Here is a 20,570-nt window from a genome sequence, read left to right as displayed (position 1 = left end):
AACATAAAAATAAATAGTCCATAATAAATTATCTCCAAAACTGGATAAATATTCTGTGATAAAAATCAGTTGATTGAGTGACTTCACACCACGCCACATGATAGAAAAACATGTCTCCACTTCCCCAGTTGGATGTACACTCACGGACACTATTTTCCTCACACTCTCATGTTCGGCAAAAAGAGCATTGTACACCTTAGGGTTCTGGATATCCCATCAATTGATCCAAGCATCCAAGACCATTAGGAATCCATAATATGCAATGGGAAAATAACTCCAAATAGTGCAATAACATCAAGAAAATGTAATTTATTAAAACCACAAAGGCCTAATGGTAATACACTTACAAGAAGGCAAATAAAAAGCGCATTGGTATGGTAAACCACAAGCATATCCCAGTCACAGTGGACATGAGGATGGGCACTGTATCTCACCCGACCAACAAGCCAGTACACACGGAGCCTCACTTCCGGTGATGCGTAAATGTCACCTCAGGTTGCCGTACAGCCACGTCCCAATGAGTTTCATCATTAAGACTTCATCCTGGGAACTGATTTTCATAACGGAATATTTATCCAGTTTTGTACATCATTTGTTATGGACTATTCCTTTTTATGTTTATTTATTTTTTATATTTTATGCACTGTTATTCACTGGGTGTGTAATATATATGTGTATTGTTCATATTATTACGTGTTCAGCACCACTATTTACCTTGAGGTTATTTTTGGTAGATTTTGTTTACTGTCAGGCTCGGTTCACACAGGGGGCAACACGACTTGCCGCGCCGCGACCTCAGCGGCGACTTGCAAATGACTTCTGTATAGAAGTCAATGCAAGTCACCCAAGGTCGCCCAAAAGTAGTACAGGAACCTTTTTTCTAAGTCGGAGCGACTCGAGTCGCTCCTCTTAGAACGGTTCCGTAGTACAGAACGGGGGCGACTTGTCAGGTCGCGGCGCGGCAAGTCGCGTCGCCCCCTGTGTGAACCGAGCCTCACAGTGTATGTAATGTAACACATTACACCAAGGCGACTGTGGTCTTTTTGTTCTTCAGCTTTTCATTATATAATTAATGTGGAAATCATGATGATCTTCTGCACAGTGGCATTTGTGGGTATGATTGAAAAGCTATTATTTTGAATAGTAAACTCTCTGCTCCTTCTGTTAAAAAAAAGCTCTCTGCTAAAATTGAAAAAAATGTACTTTCCATTTGATTGTTTTTTTTTTAAATTAGAGTCCATTTAAGGGCTCATTCACATCAGCATTTCTTGGCTACATTGGCCAGCATTGTCCATTGTAGTCCTAATGCAAGAACAAGGCATCTTAGGCCTATTATCCTATGGCTTCAGTTCGCCCCATCATACTACATTGATGTGCGGTGAAAAAAAGTAGGACCATTTACATTTTTGCTAAGCACATTCTGACACACTGTAAAGCATCTAAAATGCTGCAGCTCATAAGAATTAAATACAAATAAAAAAATAAATAAACAAAAATGAAAAAGCACACCGGCATAAACTTGTTATGTGAACAATAGTACGAGCTATGAGATGGAAATAAACTCTGAACAAGTAAGCAAAATACAATTACTTTTTCTTACATCAGCTGTTAAAGTGGTTTTAAACACTCACATATACCCATTATAGTGAATAGCCACAGAGATTAAACAAATCCTCCTACATAAGTTTTACTTGTATCTCTGCTGTTTTGCCCTTTCTACACTCTTTGGAATGTGCAGATCATGTTAGAAATTTTTCTTCCTTTTTTTAGCAGCACCTAGGGGTGAGTGGGGATACTGGACTTACAATGTGTGAGAGCTGAATGGAGGAAAGGGACAAACCCCCCTCCTTATAGGCAGAGGAATGAAGGAGATGTATCCTGAATAGACAAGCTCCCTGCTAATCTCCCTCTAAGCTCCCTCCTGGACACAGATTTTCAACTACTGTTATCTCAAGTGTTGGAGAGCTTGTGAGAAGTGACTCATGCTGATAACAGAGGGATGGATCACCGGAGAGAAACAGCACTTAGAGCTTTGGAGAAAAATAAGTAAACACTGTAGATATATGTGCTTAGGTCACATTTCATGAATGGGATTTACAACCACTTTAACTACTTGCCGCCCACCCACCGTCAAATGACAGTAGGACACAGCGTGACCTCCGATCTCTGTAAAGAGACGCAGCCGCGGCTCTTTAACCATGTGATCAGCTGTGTCCATTTACAGTCCCTCACATATAAACACGGAAATGTGGTAATCAGCTCTCATTGCCTCACACTGACAGAGTGTGTGGCATGGAGAGCTGATCAGCAGAATCCCCTCACAGGGGACATCGGGACATGTAATTAGGGCACTGATCATCAGTGCCCTGATTACAATACAGCACCACCCATGCCAGCAGTCAGTGCTCATCAGTGCCACCCATCAATGTCCATCAGTGCCCGACAGTGCCACCCCATCAGTGCCCATTAGTGCTGCCTATCCATGCCACCTATCAGTGCCCACCAGTGCCTATCAGTGCCACCTATGAGTGAACACCAGTGCCATTTATCAGTGCCCACCAGTGCCACCCATCAGTGCCACCTATCAGTGCTCATCACTGCCACCTATCAGTGCGACCTATCAGTGCCCATACATGTGGCATAGTAGTGCCTCATCATAAGTGCCACCTAATCAGTGCCCATAAATGCTGCATCATCAGTGCCCATTAGTGCAGCCTATCATTGCCCATCAGTGCACATCAGTGAAGGAGAAAAATTACTTATTTAAAAAATTTACTGACACAAACTAAGAAAAATAAATGTTTTGCAAAATTTGCAGTCTTTTTTTTTTGTAAAAAAAAAACCCAGCAGCGATTAAATACCACCTTAAGAAAGCTCTATTTCTGAGAAAAAAATTATAAAAAATTCACATGGTTACAGTGTAGCATGACCGTGCAATTGTCATTTGAAATGTGATAGTGCTGAATGCTGAAAGTTTGTCTGGTCCAGTAGGCAGGCGGTTAATGTAGTGTATGCTTGGTAAGATTTGGGTACCTTAATATGGCTTCTACTTATCCAACGCTATGCATTAAGGCAGTGCAAGAAACACTGACAATGTACAAAGTATATTAACTCATAGCAGCCAAAGAGAAATATTTCAGCAATCTAAATTAATCACCGAATATTTGCCATGAATAATGCACATTGTGTTTTCCACTTTCTTTAAAGCCCTGTTATGTTACAGCTGTTAATAAATCAAATATATATTATTTTACATTTTTTTCCTGCTTATCTTACTTACAGACTGTGTAGTTCTGTTTTACATATAATAACTAATGATTTAGCTCTGTATAGCATAACGTTGCTATAACAGTAGATAGCATTAGTGTAAATTTGGCAAAAATATAATATAACATATGCTATTTTCCTTTACTGTAAGCATTTTTACACATAATACCTATACATTTTTAATTTCAAAGAATAATCATCACACTTTAATTTAAATTATACACATTTTTCATTAAGAAAATACACCTGGTCATATTTACAATGTACAATAAATAAGTTGTTCCATATAATAAGGCAATACACAGCATGGTTCATTTGTGCAACTGCATCAAGTCAAGAGTCAATAAAGCACAGTATTATGGATGTCAAACTGTACTTTTTCTTGGCATTAACTATTCTTTTACTTAACCGTTATGTATTGTGCTCATGATAAGCTAACATTTGAGTTTGATAATAAATAGCAAAGCATTACACCACAATTATAAGCACATGTGGTACAATGAAATAGAATAATTACAACAGATAACATTACTTTGTTGTTTAAAGAGACTGTCTTTTATTAACAAAAAATAATAAACTGCTAGTAGGTAGATAGCTTGGGCAACTAGAGGTGCCTGCAAATGCCTGCTGTCACAGTTCTAAACAGGCAAAGCATTTCTATTGGCCCACCACCATGAGATTAGCTGTATTAGCCAATAAGAAGATGTGTGCGGCAGGACAGGGAGGGCAAGTTGTGTCACTACCAGGAAGTGCTGCGGCTTTGTCTGTTTAGAACACCAGGGCACTTGGCTGTAGCAAAGGACAATAAGAGCTTTTGCAGACATATACCTGTATTCTATTTGTATTGTTTTTATACCTGCTAGAAGATTTCCTTTTTTAAGTGACATAGTCAATATTTTCTTTTTAAATGGCTGAATTTCCAGTCACATACAAAATATGAGCTGACAAGATTGGTTCTTATATTACTACAGGCTTTTAAAGATGTGAATATATGTTTATGGTTGAATTTTCAATTTATAGCAAATACATATATTGTGTGGACAAAATATTCTCTTACTAAAGACATTTCATCAAGAAATTTTAAGTGACAAATTCCTTTCTTTTGAACAGTTTACTTTAAACTATTGATTTAGCTGCAGCACTTTTAGAATGACCAAACCATACAGAATATTAACTAAGATAATGAAATATTTTTTTTTTATTTAAATAGTCAAGTCTGAAGTGAATTGTACAAATAATTCGTTTTTGCAAACCACTTATTTTGTGGTTAAAAGACCCTTTTAAGTGAAATAATTTTACTAGACTACCCTAGACAAAATGTTGATATAAAACATTTGTATTTGATTGTTTTTTTTTGTTTTTTTGTTTTTAGGTTATGGCTTTCAGGTGTTGAATTGATATGTTACTCTTTAAAGCATATCTAAACCCCAAATCAAAAACATAATATTGCAGCATACAACTCCTTAGATTTGGCATTTGTAAAGTAGAAATGGAGACATCCTAATCCATGATTAAGCCCTTTGTGTATTGAAACATATTGGAGCAGGAGGTGGAAAGGCAAGAATATATGTTGTGATTACTCTACTTATTATATTAAAGCTAGTTTTACACAGGTGATGGCATCAGTGTGTAGCTCATTCATTTTTGTTTGACAAGTTGAACAGCTGAGCGAGAATGAGCTCCTTGGTGTACACCTGATGAGAGATGAAGATATAGGGAAAGAGGCAAGTTTGAAGCAGCATAGCTATTACTGATTCCACAAACTTAGATGTGGTAGCTAGATTATGTTACTTTTTTAGGCTTTTTTTGCTTTAATTTTTACCTGGTAGTTTTGAGAATAAAACACTTGCTATCCCTAGGTGACTATGATCACTCCTTCATCTCCATTAGATCGGGGGTGATAGAATTAGCATCAGAAATAATATAACATTGGTTACTGCATTTCTGAAAAGATCAACGGGTATTTTCTTTATTTACTAAAATGTTCTGAAAAATGCAGCTACACCTCTAAGTACTTGTAAGCAGCATTTTATTACATTTTTGGCTGTTGGGTTTAGTAATTCTTTAAGCTCTCTGGGCAAAACAGTACTTGTAGTTAAAAAATAAGCGTTGTCCTGTTTTTTGGTTTGTTTTAACAGTATGGCTGTTCATTTTATAATTGTTATATACTTTCAAATTACTTGTTAATTAAAACACACTAATATTTACTTATTTGAGTGCACAATAGATTACTTCTCCTTGAAAAGTAGAGTATATTAATTATACAATGATTAATCAGAATTTATATTTGATACTTACTCTTGTCCAAAGATAGACTTAAAGAAGATGAAGAAAATAAACCATGTATCCACAAGATTTGTAGTTCTGCAAGCCTTTCTCTGTTTATAAAAAAATCCATACAACTTTTTGATCTCTATTATGACATTAATTTTTTATCTTAATCATGTCACCCTGTATGCTATTCAGTTAATTACGTTTGTAACACAATCATTTGTATATTAGATACAACATACAAGTGTTGCTGTGCCAGAGACAATATATACTGTGGGCAGTGACAAACCTTTATTAAAAAGTGCTTGGATACTATATAGACCCTACATAAATACAATCATAGACCTAAGTCTAATGTCATCAGTGAATTAAAGCCCTGTAGTTATCTGTGTAACTTCTGAAGTCATGTCATCTCCCGCAGGAACACCTGAATCCAGAGATGACATTTCCACGGCTAGTCATACCTGATGGTTAGTCCTATCCACTGTGTTGGCGGTGGACACATGGTCACGGGTATTGTGACGCAAACGGGTTGAGTTTTGCTGCTCGATGGTTGAAGTTGTTGGAATGCAAAATTCTCTGAAACACCGCTTAAAGTTTTCATCTAGAAAAGCATAAAGGACTGGATTAAGGCAGCTATTTGTGTAACCCAGAGCAATGCATACATGCCAGGTCACTGTCTGAAAGAGAGAAGGTGGGATATTGATCAAAGCTTTAATTATCACATAAATGTGGATAGGAGTCCAGCAGACTATGAACACTGCCACTACAACCAGCACCATCCTAGTGATTCTTCTGAGGTTTCTATCCTTCTCTTTGGAGCCAGACAACATACGGACACTCTTGAGTCTTAAGATCATCATTCCATAACATACGGTGATAATAAGGACAGGCATTATAAATGCAAAGATAAAGACACAGATTTTTAGAAGGTTGTCCCAGTACCACGATGGATGAGGAAAAATAAGAGCACAATCGGTAGATCCTAGAGAAAATTCAAAAGAAATATGTTAATAAATATATTTTAAATAAGGCTATTTATTATATAACTATGACAAAATTCATAATTGGCTAATGGATGTTTTTATTGTTTTCTTGTACTAACAAAAGTTATTGTTTTTTAAATATTATTAAGCATCTAGATTAAAACATGTACCTATGCGCCTATCTACTGTATTCAAAATATCATCATAAATTATAATGGTACTTAACAATTCTGATGCCAATGAATATTGAATATAAAGGAAACCAAAGAAACCAAAAAGGGGAGTGAAGATTATGAATTATTATGTTTCCACCTGATAGAGTCAAAATAAATGTAAAATTATTTGTTTATTTAATATGTTCATGTACCCAGGTAAATGTACACAACCCTCTGAAGTGTTTATACACCATGATAAATGTACACACTTTCTGCTGAAGATGTGACAGCCATCGTTTTATTCTTCTGGTCTGGTCTGACTGCTATACTTGTCCATGATCCCACAAGATATACAGGAGTAAGGAGTTGGTAAAGAATTACAGGAGGGTGATCGCACATTGATTTAAAGCATTTGCCCTATCAAGCATACACATGACAAAACATCTGAGGCAATAAAATACATTTTAAGAAATGCTGAACAAATTTGACATATAGGTTGTATAACCTTGCTTACTGCTTTGCCTATGGATACTTACTGATTGCATGCTTTACATTGCTCGTTCATGCTTGATACATGTATTTGATTTATGCTGTCTATTACTTTTACAGGTAAATCTGTGTTTGTTGCACCCATTTACATCAGCAAACTCAACTTGATTGCATATGAGCTCCATACTATGAAGAGGAACTATATTCTATTACATCATAACACTGACCAGATGGTCTATTTCAATTGAAACAATTAAAGTGTAATATAGACCAATGTTTGGGCATTAGTTCCCAGGCTATAAGTATCTCTTGGAGAAGATCTTTACAGACCATTGCCAAGCACTTAATGATTGATTTACGCCATTGTGGACATTAGTTGGCATGGTATCTTTCATTACCTATTTATTATATGAAGTTCTGATGGTTGCTTGCTATCATCTTTTTTTGCTGTCTCCTGTGACCAGCTTTTTGCTTCTTTCTACATGGTTGCCGTCCATTGCAAGTTTGGAATGTGAGATGGTAGAATGACATCTATTTAAATAAGCTACAGTATGTTTGATGTAGGAAGATTACAATTAATGGCTTTTTTTATCTGTGTACACACAGGTGACTATTATATTAATAATAGTTATTATAATAATAATTATTATTATTATAATAATAATAATAACAATAATAATATTATAAATATATACAGTACCTCATGCTATATGCTGGGAAAGAGAGATTTAAACAAATTGGTTGTCTTCCCTTCTGTTAGATAGCAGAGGACCAAGCCAGACATTTCAACTAAATGTTTAGTCTGTGTTTTGCTTTTTGTGTTGTGTTTTTCATATTAAAATTTTTTAGGGTGATATAACTTAATAAAGATAACAAATTATTTTTAGATTTATTCTTTTTTTTTGTTTTCAAAAAAGTTTATTAAAGCGATAAATAGAAAACAGCGTCAGCAAAAATGAACAGATGACATATACAGCATCAGCAGTTGGATGACAAGATTGCAATGAAGTGGTAAACAGACCGTAGGGCTCTACAGACCAAACAAAAGATTATAAACATTAGTGTAGATCTTACATCCAACAAAAGACCACAAAAAAGAGAAAAGATAAAACATTCAATGTGCTGACCAGCATATCTAAAATGTATAAGAATAGATCATACAGAGAAAGAGAGGAGAAAAAGTTCAGAAAGGAAATAAAAAAAAGAGAAAAAATTGCAGATAGCCAAGAGGAAAAAAAACTCAAGGTGCGATCATTTTAGTAAACGGAATAGGAACCATGGGTTCCACTTTAGGTCATATATGTGAGTCGTGTCCTGCAGAGTATGGAAAATCTTCTCAGTCAGCATTACTTGATCAATGCGTGACAGAACTTGAGACAAAGGGATCGACGGGGACTTCCAGTGAAGTGCTATAGTCCATAGCATAGAGACACATATGGAGTGAACGAGCCTTACAAAGTGTTTTGGGGTGTCAGGCGGGGTCTGGAAGAGTAGACAGTGGTGATAAGTGAGGGACAGCGCCCGGCCAGCGAGCTTGTCCATCAGCCTTAAAACCTCTTGCCAGACTGGGCGAATCAAACCACAGTCCCAAAAGATGTGAACAAAGGTGCCCAGGTGATTGCAACCTCTAAAACAGTTAGGGGATGTATGGGCATAGATCTGGTGCAAACGCACCGGGGTGTAGTACCATCTGGTGATTACTTTAATAGCCGTTTCCCTGATTGTTAAGGATCTAGTGCATTTACGCATATTGTTCCATCCCTCTTCCCAGTCTACCACACCGGTCTCCAGCGCCAACTCCTTCTCCCATTGTGATCTATACCGCAGAGTCTGACCCACAGCATGTCCTTCAAGAGTTTTGTAGATCAGGGAGATCAGGCCTTTTTGGCGTGGGAAGTTAAAACATAAATCCTCAAATATAGTGAGTTGGGTCTGGGACCGGAGTCTGTAATGGGAGAGAAAGAAGTGGCAGATTTGTAAGTATCTGAAACGTTCCCCGTCTGGGAGTTGGTGCTGGGTCTGTAATATCGAGAAGGGAACGAAGTCAGAACCCGTCACAAAGTCCCTCAACTGAGTAAGTTTACATTGAACCCACAATCCGAAAGATTCAGCATGGAGATAGGCTGGGGGGAACCTAGGATCACCCAGGAAAGAGGCTCCCATAGGGCTCTCCGAGATGAGGTTGTATTTGTGTTTGTAGCGGTGCCACAGTAGGAGACTGTCCGCAACTATAGTATTAAGCGTGTATAAAGTAGAGTGAGGTCGATGCGTCGACCACATAAGGCCAGGGAGATAAAAGGGTGTTATCGAATCACTCTCAAACCTCACCCAAGGGACTCTGGAGTTAGGGATCGACCACTGTGCTTGTTGCGTAAATCTGCGGGTAAGATAATACAACCAAATCTGAGGAACCCCCAGACCTCCACTTCTCATAGAGCTGTACAGGACCCCCCTAGCAAACCTGGGCGATCGATTATTCCAAATAAATCTGTTGAAATGTGATTGAAGGTTGAGGAGAAAAGATTTGGAGAGCTTAACCGGTAGGGAGCGAAACAGATATAACAGCCTGGGGAGGATGACCATTTTGAGCGCTGTGATCCTTCCTATAAAGGGGATATGTAAAGAGAGCCAGCTTTTAATAGTATTTTTAAGTTTACTAATCAATGGGGGGTAATTGACCCCAAAGAGATCGCGGAAATTCCCGGGCAGTCCTACTCCCAAGTAGGGAATGTGGGAAGTGGCCCAAGTAAAGGAGTAGTTTTGTTTAATAAGGGCCAAATCATTGGGAGCAAAACCTATAGGGAGGGCCACAGATTTGGAGACATTAATGGAAAGACCAGAGACCTTCGCAAAGTGCGACAGTGTTAGAAAAAGGTTGGGGAGTGAGACATGAGGATTTGTTATAAACATCAGCACATCATCAGCATACATGCAAAATTTGTACATTTCGTCACCCTTAGTGTAACCAGCAATGTCAGGATGTCTCAAGAGAACAATCGCGAGGGGTTCTAGGGCTAAAGCGAATATTAAGGGGGAAAGGGGACACCCTTGTCTAGTGCCTCTACCTATTGGGAAGAATTCGGAGCAACAGCCAGGAAGCTTAATGCGGGTCATAGGGTTATCGTAAAGGGCTTTAAAACCTACCAAGAATCTACCTTGAAAGCCCATGCGTGGTAGAAGTGTGTTGATGTAATCCCATGTAACACTGTCAAACGCCTTCTGTATGTCTAGGCTTAACAGGAGGAGCTTGCGGGAAAACAGGTTGGCGTCTTGGATAACGTCCGTTGCTAAGCGGATGTTGTCTGTTATGAAGCGATGTGGGATAAATCCCGATTGGAAGGGGGAAATCAAGGAGGGGATAAACTTTGCAAGTCTGTCAGCTAAAATTCTACTAAATATTTTAATATCGTTTTTTATAACCGAGATAGGCCTAAAATTTTGGGGTAAATTATGGTTCTTATTGGGTTTAGGGATTAGTGACATGTTGGCTAACAACATTTCTTCTGGGAAGCTATTGCCAAGTAAAATTGAGTTGAAAAGGTGTACCATTCTAGGGGCCAGGATCATGGAGTATTTTTTGTAATAAAGGGCCGAAAAGCCATCCGGGCCTGGGGCAGAACCCATTTTCAGTGATTTGATGACCCCTAAGAGTTCCGAGATTGTGATAGGGGCATTGAGTTCTTCAAGTTGTGAGGTGGAAAGTGTCGGGAGGGGGATGTCATACAGCCAGGACAGGTCTTCAGGGGAGGGGAGAGTGTGGGGGGGCTCTAAGAGCTTGGTATAGAATTGCTCAAAGACTTTGAGTACCTCCTTGGGATGTGAAGATACAAATCCGTCTCTATTAGACAGCCGGTATAAATGAGGAGGGCGAATCGAGTTAGACAATCTTCTAGCAAACATAGTCGATGCTGAGTTATTGAATAATAAACAGCGGGCTTTGGTCCAACGTAGCGTCTTTTCTACCTTGGACGACAACAGGGAGTCTAGTTCTAGGCGTTTCTGTTCAATGGAATGCCTGGTAGAATCCAAGTGTAACAAAGACGTATTTTTATATAATTGATCTAGTTCCCTGGTTAACTCCACTATTCTGAGTCTATTGGACTTGTTACGGGCAGCAGAAATACTAATAATTTTCCCTCTGATGACAGCTTTATGTGCCGTCCAGAGAAGTGAGGGCTGCATATCTGGGCGAGCATTCAGAGAAAAATATTCTTCCAGAGATTGGGCCACTTGGGAATCTACCGCTGCGTCAGAGAGAATGGACTCATTCAGTCTCCAAGAATGGGGCGTGGGGGCGAGCCTAATAAACTCTGTAGTGAAGGATGTAACCTGATGGTCTGACCATACACAGGGGTGGATGGAGGCCGCTAAAGAATTAGCAAGTATGACTGGAGAAGTGTATATGTAGTCTAATCTCGCATAACTGTTATGAGGATGGGAGAAAAAGGTGAACTCTCTGCAGCCTACGTTATGTGCCCTCCAGGTGTCAGTGAGTTGTAGATCCCGTAGGCCACCAGTAAGAGATTTCGGGAATGCTCTAGATGCGACCGTAGTCGACGAGCGGTCTAGAGTGGCGTTGGCTACTGAGTTAAAATCGCCACCTATGATCATATGAGGGGAGTGGTGTTGTGCCAATTTCTCAAAAAATTACCTAAAAAAGGTTGCTGAGCCTTCATTGGGTGCATAAACACTGGCAATAGTAAGTTCCCTGTTGTGGACAATCCCCTTTACAATCATATAACGACTTTCGGGGTCCCTGAATATTTGCTTAACCTCCATCGGGAGGGAAGAGTGAAGGAGTATGGCGGCACCCCTGGTCTTGGACGAGTGGAGCGAGTAAAAGGCTTGAGGGAAATCCTTATGGAAAAATTTGGGATGGAAGGAGCGGGAGAAATGCGTTTCTTGGAGAAGACGGATTTTAGCTCCAAGTTGTTTATAAAAGGTAAAGGCTTTGCGTCGTTTGGAAGGGGAGTTAAATCCCTTAACGTTATGTGAGATACATGTTATTGCCATGGTATATGAGAAAATACGTAGATAGTTGGGGGATCAGATCTGGTGGAGGGGGGGGGGGGGGTAGTCACAAAGGAACACTCGTCCATCAAGTCCAAGAATGTCAGGGGGACCCTCACAGCATCTCCTAGAATCCCCAGAAATAGAGTACAATACAGTAATGCCAAGTGTGAAATGAGATCACAGAACCCGAGTATACAAAAAACATATGCTGTAGAAGGATCATAGGATTTGAAAAATGATCGACCTATAGAAGAGAAAACCAAAAAACATAGCAAAAGAAAACTAACATTTGAAAAAACAATCCCAGCCTCTGACATAGGCCTGAGAAACAACATTAATGATAAATGTGGTAGCGTGTGGGAGAGAGTTCCCACACCGAAGGAAAAGTCGAATACCGAGACAACTAGGTCTCGCGCCCAGTAGGGTTGTGCAGTGGTAGGGAGCACCCACCAGAGAAGCAACCAACCACTGGAAAGGGGAGCCATAATACATCTCCTAGGGACTTGTAAAACTCCAGAGGAGTGGGTAGAAGACCGCTGAAAACATATGCTCCTCCTCCCTCTTCCCCCCCCCCCCCAAAAAAAAGTGGAGGGGAAGAGAGAGAGGGAAAAAAGAAGGAAATAAGAAACCAAAAAAAAAATTCTACTCTCGAAACAGCAAACAAAAACATAGTGTGTATGTCCTCTGGGAGTCAATGCTAACCGCATATAGAACCTCAAGGTGAGCCGGAGTAAGGTACCATTAACGAGGACTATCTTCCACCCGGTCCCCAACACCATACCGGATCCTACGTCTGTCTCTTCTGGTAGGTGGTGTTTGCCATATAGGTGTAGCTCTGGGAGTGGAGGGCAGTCTGCGAATCGCAGAGGCATCCAATAAGCCAAGTTTCACCAGGATCTCTTGACCTTCCAGGACGGAAGTGGCGGAGTACGTCATGCCATTATGGGGGATCACCAGACAAAACGGGAATCCCCACCGGTATCTGATACGAGCCGATTGCAAGACAGTGGTTATCTCCTTCAAGTTCCTTCTCCTCTCCAAAGTCGCCGGTGCAATATCAGGAAAAATCTGGATACAGTGATCATCAAGGGTTATCCTCTGTTTGTTGCGGGCTGCTCTCAATATTTCTTCCTTAACTAGAAAATCCTTCATGCAAAGGATGATATCCCTAGGTGGCTTGTCCTCCGGGGGTTTGGGGCGAAGAGCCCTATGAATACGATCACATTTGAACATGTTGGCATCATGGTCGGGGAGCAGGGATTTAAACAACCTAATCACCACTGGGATGAGCTCAGATTCGGACTCAGGAATTCCACGGATGCGCAGATTATTGCGCCTGTTTCTGTTGTCAAGGTCCTCAATCTGAGTCTGCAGTAGCTGGACCGTAGAGGACAGTGCTTCATGTTCTCTGCTAAGGTCATTATGAGCTATCGCCAACTCATCATGTTTAGTCTCTAACCTCTCTGTCCTAGCGCCCAGGGCAGAGATTTCTTGTGAAAGGGCATGTGAAGTATTTTGTAGTTCCGATTGGAATTTAGACGCCAATCTGTTGTACATGGATTCCAGACTGTCCTCTAGGTCCGCTTTAGAGAGGGCGCTAGGGCACTCACTATTCGACAATGGAGCAAGTGAGGATGGACCTGGCGAACGTGGAGAGGTGGCGGGACCCGGAGAGAGGCCTCCTCTGATAGCTCTGTCCCGCTCCATGCCAGATTGTTCCTGGGAACGGAGAAGATACTGTGTGAGGGTCTTTTGAGCTTTTTTTTTCTTCGCCGGCATGCACCAAGGTTCTGCAGGTTAAGGGGTGATGTAAGAAAAGAGAGCGAATCGTGGAGTGAACGGCCCTCGGGGATAGGCTGAAGTCCCGAACGGAGCAGATCTGGAAACTCAAACGTCCATCCTGTACCTAGCCGCGTATGCGGCCTCTGTGGAGGGGGATGAGTTGAATTAGATGTAGAAAGAAGGCTGCTGGCTTTCTATCTGTGGGCTTGCTGGGATGTGTTGTCCCACAGACTAGATCCGAGCTGGAAAGGACACAGGTCCCGTCGTGCCGGGTGGAGGGGGGCACTCCCCAAGATAAATGTACCAGTGGGAGTCAGGGTGCCAGACAGCAGTTGACAACAGAGGGGGGGAGCAGTGCTGTACTCACTGTGAGCCCAGGAGGTTGTGTGGTGTTGCTGTAGGCCAGGGACTCCGTTCTCCTCAACTTCGGGAGGTGATCTCCTGTTATGCTGCACATATGGCAGTGAGAAGCGGCGTCGGGAGACCCATCCGAGGGCCCCAAGATGGCGCCTGCTGACAATCCGAGCCTCGTGGCGGTGGGCTACTGCGAGAAGGGCTCTGGCTGCTCAAGCGACACCGGGGAATGCTGCTCTGCGTCTGCGGTTGTGGTCCCCTGAAGGATGGCACCTCAGGAGGTAGATCCAGGCTCCGGATCTGGAGAAGGAGTGTTGCGGCCGGCCCAGGGTGTACCAAGATGGCTGCCGGCGAACACCCTGGTTCCCTAGGCCTCGATCACTGTTCTGCCTGCCGCCGGCTAACCACAGTCCTCTGGCCTCAGGCGGAGATGTCCGCTGGTGTGTGCGATGGGTGGACGGCCCGCTGATGACTGCTATAGCGGTGTCCGGGAGCAATGGAGCGGAGGTAGGCCGCAAGATGGCGGCGACGGGTCTCTTGCTGTGTCCGCGGCCTCCAGTCGAACCGGAGCATGCAGAGGAGTCGAGGCTGAGCAAAAATGCCCGCAACATGTAGCGGGCAACAACAGCAACAAGGATGGGCTGGTTGGGAGCCTTTCAGCGAAGCCCTGATCGTGGATGGCGGCGGATAGATCGAGGTAGAGCTCTGCTCGGATGCGACCTTCCTCCTCGGCTTCCGGTAACGCCCCCTCTAGATTTATTCTTTAATGTATGAGATGCAAATAATATCTAAAGCCCCAATCTAAAGCCCCTTTTTGGTTTCTTTGGTTTGCTTGGTATGTATATATATATATATATATATATATATATATATATATATATATATATATATGTATACAGTATCTCACAAAAGTGAGTACACCCCTCACATTTTTGTAAATATTTTATTTTAACTTTTCATGTGGCAACACTGAAGAAATAAAACTTTGCTACAAAGTAAAGTAGTGAGTGTACAGCTTGTATAACAATGTAAATTTGCTATCCCCTTAAAATAACTCAACACACATCCATTAATGTCTAAAGCCTGGAAGACAGCCTTGTGTAGTGTGTTCCGGTGTGCTGATAGAAAGAGAGAGATAGACAGTGTCATTTCATTTCATTTGAGTTAGACAGAGCAGGCAGGAGGCGAGTCAGTTAGCTGCAGTGAGTGTATTGTGTATATATATGCATTCTAGGTGTTGTATATATATATATATATATATATATATATATATATATATATATATATATATATGTACACTGTATTCAGTTTAGCTAGAATTGTTCCTGTGTACTGTGTCCCTTGCACTGTGTGCACCTAAAGCTACCCTGATTGCTGGTGTTCTTCTGATCCTATACCGTAGGCAGCTGCAGTAATTACAGTTGGTGTACTGTATCAACAGCCTGCCTGTAGTATTATCAGTATGATAACACCAGCAATTGTCTTCAGGTAGCTTTATGTGCACACTGCAGAGAGCACAGTGTGCACTTAAAGCTACCCAAAGACAATTGTTGGTGTTCTCATACTAATAATACTACAGGCAGGCAGTTGATTCTGCTAGCTGCAGTATAATCAGTATATATACATCCCAGCTTTGTGCAGCTACATCTTCCTGCAGGCCATTAGTATGTCTGGAAGGCCAACAAGGAGAGGTAGACAGTCATGAGCCAATAAAAGAGGGCAAGCAGGCTCTGTGTCTAGAGGCACCAGTGCTGGTCGTGGACATGGTGCATCCTTATCAGCACATGGCCATGGGACACGCTTGTCCTTGTTTTCGGCAGCTGGCCGTGTTGAGCCGCAACATGCTGGAGACTTGGTAGAGTGGATGACCAAGCCGTCATCATCCTCCTCATCCTCTCTCACCCAGGTTCAGGGTACTTTGGCAAAGCAGCTGCCAACGCGGCCTCTTCCCTCTGCTCAATGGCATAAGTTACTCCTTCCCTAGCCCTAACCATGTACTCCTAGGTGTCCCCCAAACTGTTTGACCATAGTGTTGGGTACATGCTCCAGGAGCATGCCCAGCAATTTGAAGTCTCTGATTATGGTACCCAGCTAGAGGAAGGCAGTAGCGTGAGCCAAGAGAGAGGGGGTGCCCAAGAAGGACAGAAATCTAGCAGTCATGTTCCCCCAGCTGCAGAATACTGCCAGGTTTGCTCCAGTGATGAGGAGGGAGGGGTTGATGAGGTCACTGACTCCACATGGGTGCCTGATAGGAGAGAGGAGGAGGAGGAGGCACATCTCCAACGAGGCAGGATGGCCTCCAGGGGCCAGCTTAAGCTCAGTACACCAATTGCATCACTCTGAAGAGCTCCACATGTGCAGGGAGCTGCTTCTGCTCATTATTCCAAAAGTTCTGCTATTTGCAACATATGTCTCAAGCGTATCTCGCATGACCAAAACATCAGCCACTTGGGCACCACATGCTTGACCAGACATATGTCGACCTGCCATGCAGCTTGTTGGCAAGCGTACCTAAAAGACCACACCAAAGAACAAAGCGGACCTCTCCTTTCTCCTCATCAGCTGGGATCTCCAACTCCACTATTCCTTCAGTCCTCTCTGAAACCTGCACTGAGAGGAATGAAGGTGTAGAATTAGGTATGTCACAGCCAAGTACTTGCGGACAATCTGCTATCAGTACACCAATGTCCGATTGTACCAGGCAAATTTCCCGGCCCCAGCTGCTGCATCGCTGAAAAGTTCACTCCCAGCCATCCACATGCCCAGCGGTTGAATGCTAGCTTGGCTAAATTGCTGCACTTCAACTGCTGCCTTTTCAGTTGGTAGACTCTACCCCCTTCCGTGAGTTTGTGGAATGTGCAGTTCCTCAGTGGCAGGTTCCCAAACATCACTTTTTCGCACGGAAGGCAATTCTGACTCTCTACGGACATGTGGAAGGCAATGTCTTGGCCTCGCTGGACAGGGCAGTCAGCGGTAAGGTGCATATTACCGCTTGCTTATGGTCCCGCATGCATGGACAGGGACGTTATCACGGCACATTGAGTGACTCTTCTGGCAGCTGGGAAGGATGCAGGACAAGGTGCAGTAGTGCTAGAGGTTGTTCCGCCATCACGCCTCCAAAATGACCCATGTGCCCTGTTTTGCTCACGTCCTTAACTTGATGGTACGGCGGTTCTGGGGCAGGTACCCGGGCTTATAGGATGTCCTGAGGCAGGCCAGGAAAGTCTGTGTGCATTTTCGGTTATATAATGCCAGTGCTCGGCTGACTGACCTCCAAAAGGAATTTAACCTGCCCGAGGACCGCCTAATCTGTGACATGCCCACCAGGTGGAACTCAACATTGGCCATGCTGCAGCGGCTGCACATGCAACAGAGGGCCATCAATGAGTACCTGTGCGACCATGGCACCAGGACAGGGTCAGGGGAGCTTGGTTTTTTTCCCAAGCCAGTGGACCATGATCAGGGATGCATGCACTGTCCTGTCACCATTTGAGGAGGCCACGAGGATGGTGAACAGTGACAGTGCATGCATCAGTGATACTGTCCTTCTTGTCCACCTGTTGGAGCACACGCTGCGTGGAATAATGGACAGCACACGCTGCGTGGAATAATTGAGGCAGAAGAGACGCAGGAAGAGGAGGACTTCCTTACCTCTCAAGGCCCCCTTTATCCAGACAGTGTTCCTGCTGGCCTGCCGATCACACAGGAAGAGGAAGAGGAGGAGGAGGATTGTATAAGCATGGGGGTGGAGCCTGGCACTCAGCATCAGCAACAGTCTTTAAGGGATCATTTACAGTCCCAAGAAACACATGGACTTGTACGTGGCTGGGAGGAGGTAGTTGCAGATCATGTCATCCTTAGTGACCCAGAGGACTCCAGACCAAATGCCTCAGCTATCCTACACTGCATGGCCTCCCTGATCCTGCAAAGCCTGCAGAAGGATCCTCATATTTGTCGGATCAAGGAGGGGGATCATTACTTGCTGGCAATCCTCCTTGATCCATGTTACAAGGGTAAGGTTGCGGACCTCATCTTGCCATTGCAGAGGGAGCAGAGGATGAAATATCTTCGGGAGGCCTTGCAGAAAGGTCTGTACAATGCGTTTCCGGATACTGTGAGGTTACAAATTCCGCTTCCTGGACAACGTGTTACTGAGACTTCAGTCAGTCAATGAAGGAGTCATGGAAATGGTGGCCGTCTGACCGATGCGCTCAGACAATTTTTTAGTCTGCAGCCCCAAGGTATGATCGGTTCCAGCAACCATCGCCAGCATTTGTTTTACATGGTGCAGGAGACCTAGGGGCTAGATGAGATGTGGACACCTTTCCCACCGAAAATCCTCTGGGTTACTGGGTCTCGAGGATGGATCACTGGCCAGAGCTTGCACAGTATGCAATTGAGCTACTGGCCCGTCTTGCATCCAGCGTTCTTTTGGAACGCACATTCAGTGCTGCTGGAGGATTTGTAAACAATCACAGGGAGCGCCTGGCCACCGACTCGGTTGATCGACTGACCTTTATAAAAATAAATCAGTCTTGGATCACCACCAGCTATCAAGCACTTATTGCTGATGTAACTGAATATTTTTTTGGGAAATTTCAGATCCCTTAAAGACTGCCTATGCAGATGCTGAGTGACTATCCTGTTATGCTGAGTGACTATCCTCTTCCTCCTCAATGATCATGCTGATAGCTTGTAAGAACATTTTTGGTTCTGGGCACTGCCACCAGTGGCTAAGGCCCAATTTTTCAGCCCCTGTTTAACAGGGGCTTGTAATTACAATTTTTGATGCAATACTTTGCAGCAGGGCTCATTCCTGTCCTCCAACAAGAGTATCTGTGAGGGGTTGCAGTGTCGTGGCACTAGCACCAGTGCTTAAGACCCAATTTTTCATCCCCTGTTTAACAGGAGCGTGTAATTAAAATTTCTGATGCAATACTTCGCAGCAGGGCTCATTCCTGCGCTCCAACTAGAGTATCTGTGAGGGGTTGCAGTGTTGTGGCACCAGCACCAGTGCCTAAGGCCCAATTTTTCAGCCCCTGCTGGTGTAATTACAATTTTTTTTTTTTAAATGTATATTTATTGAAAAAAAAATTTCTGTAAACAGTACAAAAATGACATAAATACGGTACAGTAGTCAGTAACATTGGTTGGACATAGTATGGGCACCATATTGTAGGTTACAAACGAGTTAAGTGGTAGGATACACCATGAAGCTGTATACAATGGTGATAACATAACTGAAAAAGAAGGATAGAACGAACTAAGACATTCATTGGAAACCAGACGTATGGGTGTTCTTGGTCTGATACGGTATAATACAGTAAACAGAATATCAAATCCCCCTAAGGTCACTTAAGGAGGGGCCGGCAGAGGGGGTAGTCAAAGATTCTGGGTTGAATATGGAGGCATCCCATGGGTCCCATGTCTTGGAAAATTTGGGCAAGGAATCATGAGCTATTGCCGTCAAATGTTCCATCCTACGCATGTGAGCAATGGACGAGACTACATGTGCTTGTGTGGGGGGTATGGGAGATAGCCAATGAGCTGGAATTACTCTCTTGGCAGCCAGGAGTATGAAAGCCATTAGTTTCCTGGCATGTTTAGGGAGATCTAGGATCGGAAGGCCTAACAGGTAGTGTGTCGGAGTCAGTGGGATATCTCTCTTCAATATTGATTGGAGAATGGATTGGACCATAGACCAAAAAGATGTGATACGTGGACAATCCCAAAAGATATGAAGTTGTGTGCCAATATCCTGTAGGCACCGCCAGCATAAACGAGACAGTGAGGGATCATATTTATGTAAAACTTCGGGGGTCCTATACCAAAACATTAGTACTTTATAAGCAGTTTCTTTCTGCTCTACACATCTCGAGACTTTGGAAATGGAAGTCCAGATCTCCTGCCATTGAGAGAGAGAAACAGCAACGGGTAGGATTTTGGCCCATTTCCGCATATAGAGGTGAGAGTCTAGAGTGGGGGGTAGTGAGTCATGTAGAATCCTGTAAATAGCGGATATGAGACCCTTCTGGTGTGAACCCTGGGTGCATAACATTTCAAAGGCGTTAGGTTTCTCTAGGCTCATGGCAGGAGATACGGAGCAAAAGTAATGCTTAAATTGAAGGTAGGTGAAAATGGACCGTTGTGGAATGTCAAATTTATCCTGTAAGTCCGGAAAAGATAAAAGTTTGCGGGACACTGGGTGGACTAAGTGGCGGAGTTGGAAAATACCTGCTTGAGTCCACGGGGT

At 42.9% G+C, this 20,570-nt stretch overlaps 1 protein-coding gene across 1 annotated transcript in view; it reads right to left on the bottom strand.

Moving 5' to 3' along the window:
• Positions 1-908: 908 nt before the first annotated feature.
• Positions 909-20,570, bottom strand: part of OPRM1 (opioid receptor mu 1) — a 186,372-nt gene continuing 166,710 nt past the window's right edge. Inside the window, exon 3 of the mRNA XM_077486290.1 lies at positions 909-6,523. Within this exon, the coding sequence (XP_077342416.1) occupies positions 5,997-6,523 (527 nt within the window). The 3' untranslated portion in view covers positions 909-5,996. The remainder of the gene's footprint in view (positions 6,524-20,570) is intronic.

The sequence above is a fragment of the Lithobates pipiens genome, unplaced genomic scaffold (genome assembly GCF_037356315.1).
Source record: "Lithobates pipiens isolate NorthernLeopardFrog02 unplaced genomic scaffold, aLitPip1_a1.2 Scaffold_18, whole genome shotgun sequence".
NCBI classification, from domain to species: Eukaryota; Metazoa; Chordata; class Amphibia; order Anura; family Ranidae; genus Lithobates; species Lithobates pipiens.
Note: the sequence above shows the minus strand (reverse complement) of the source record. Positions and strands in the feature narration are given on the sequence as shown.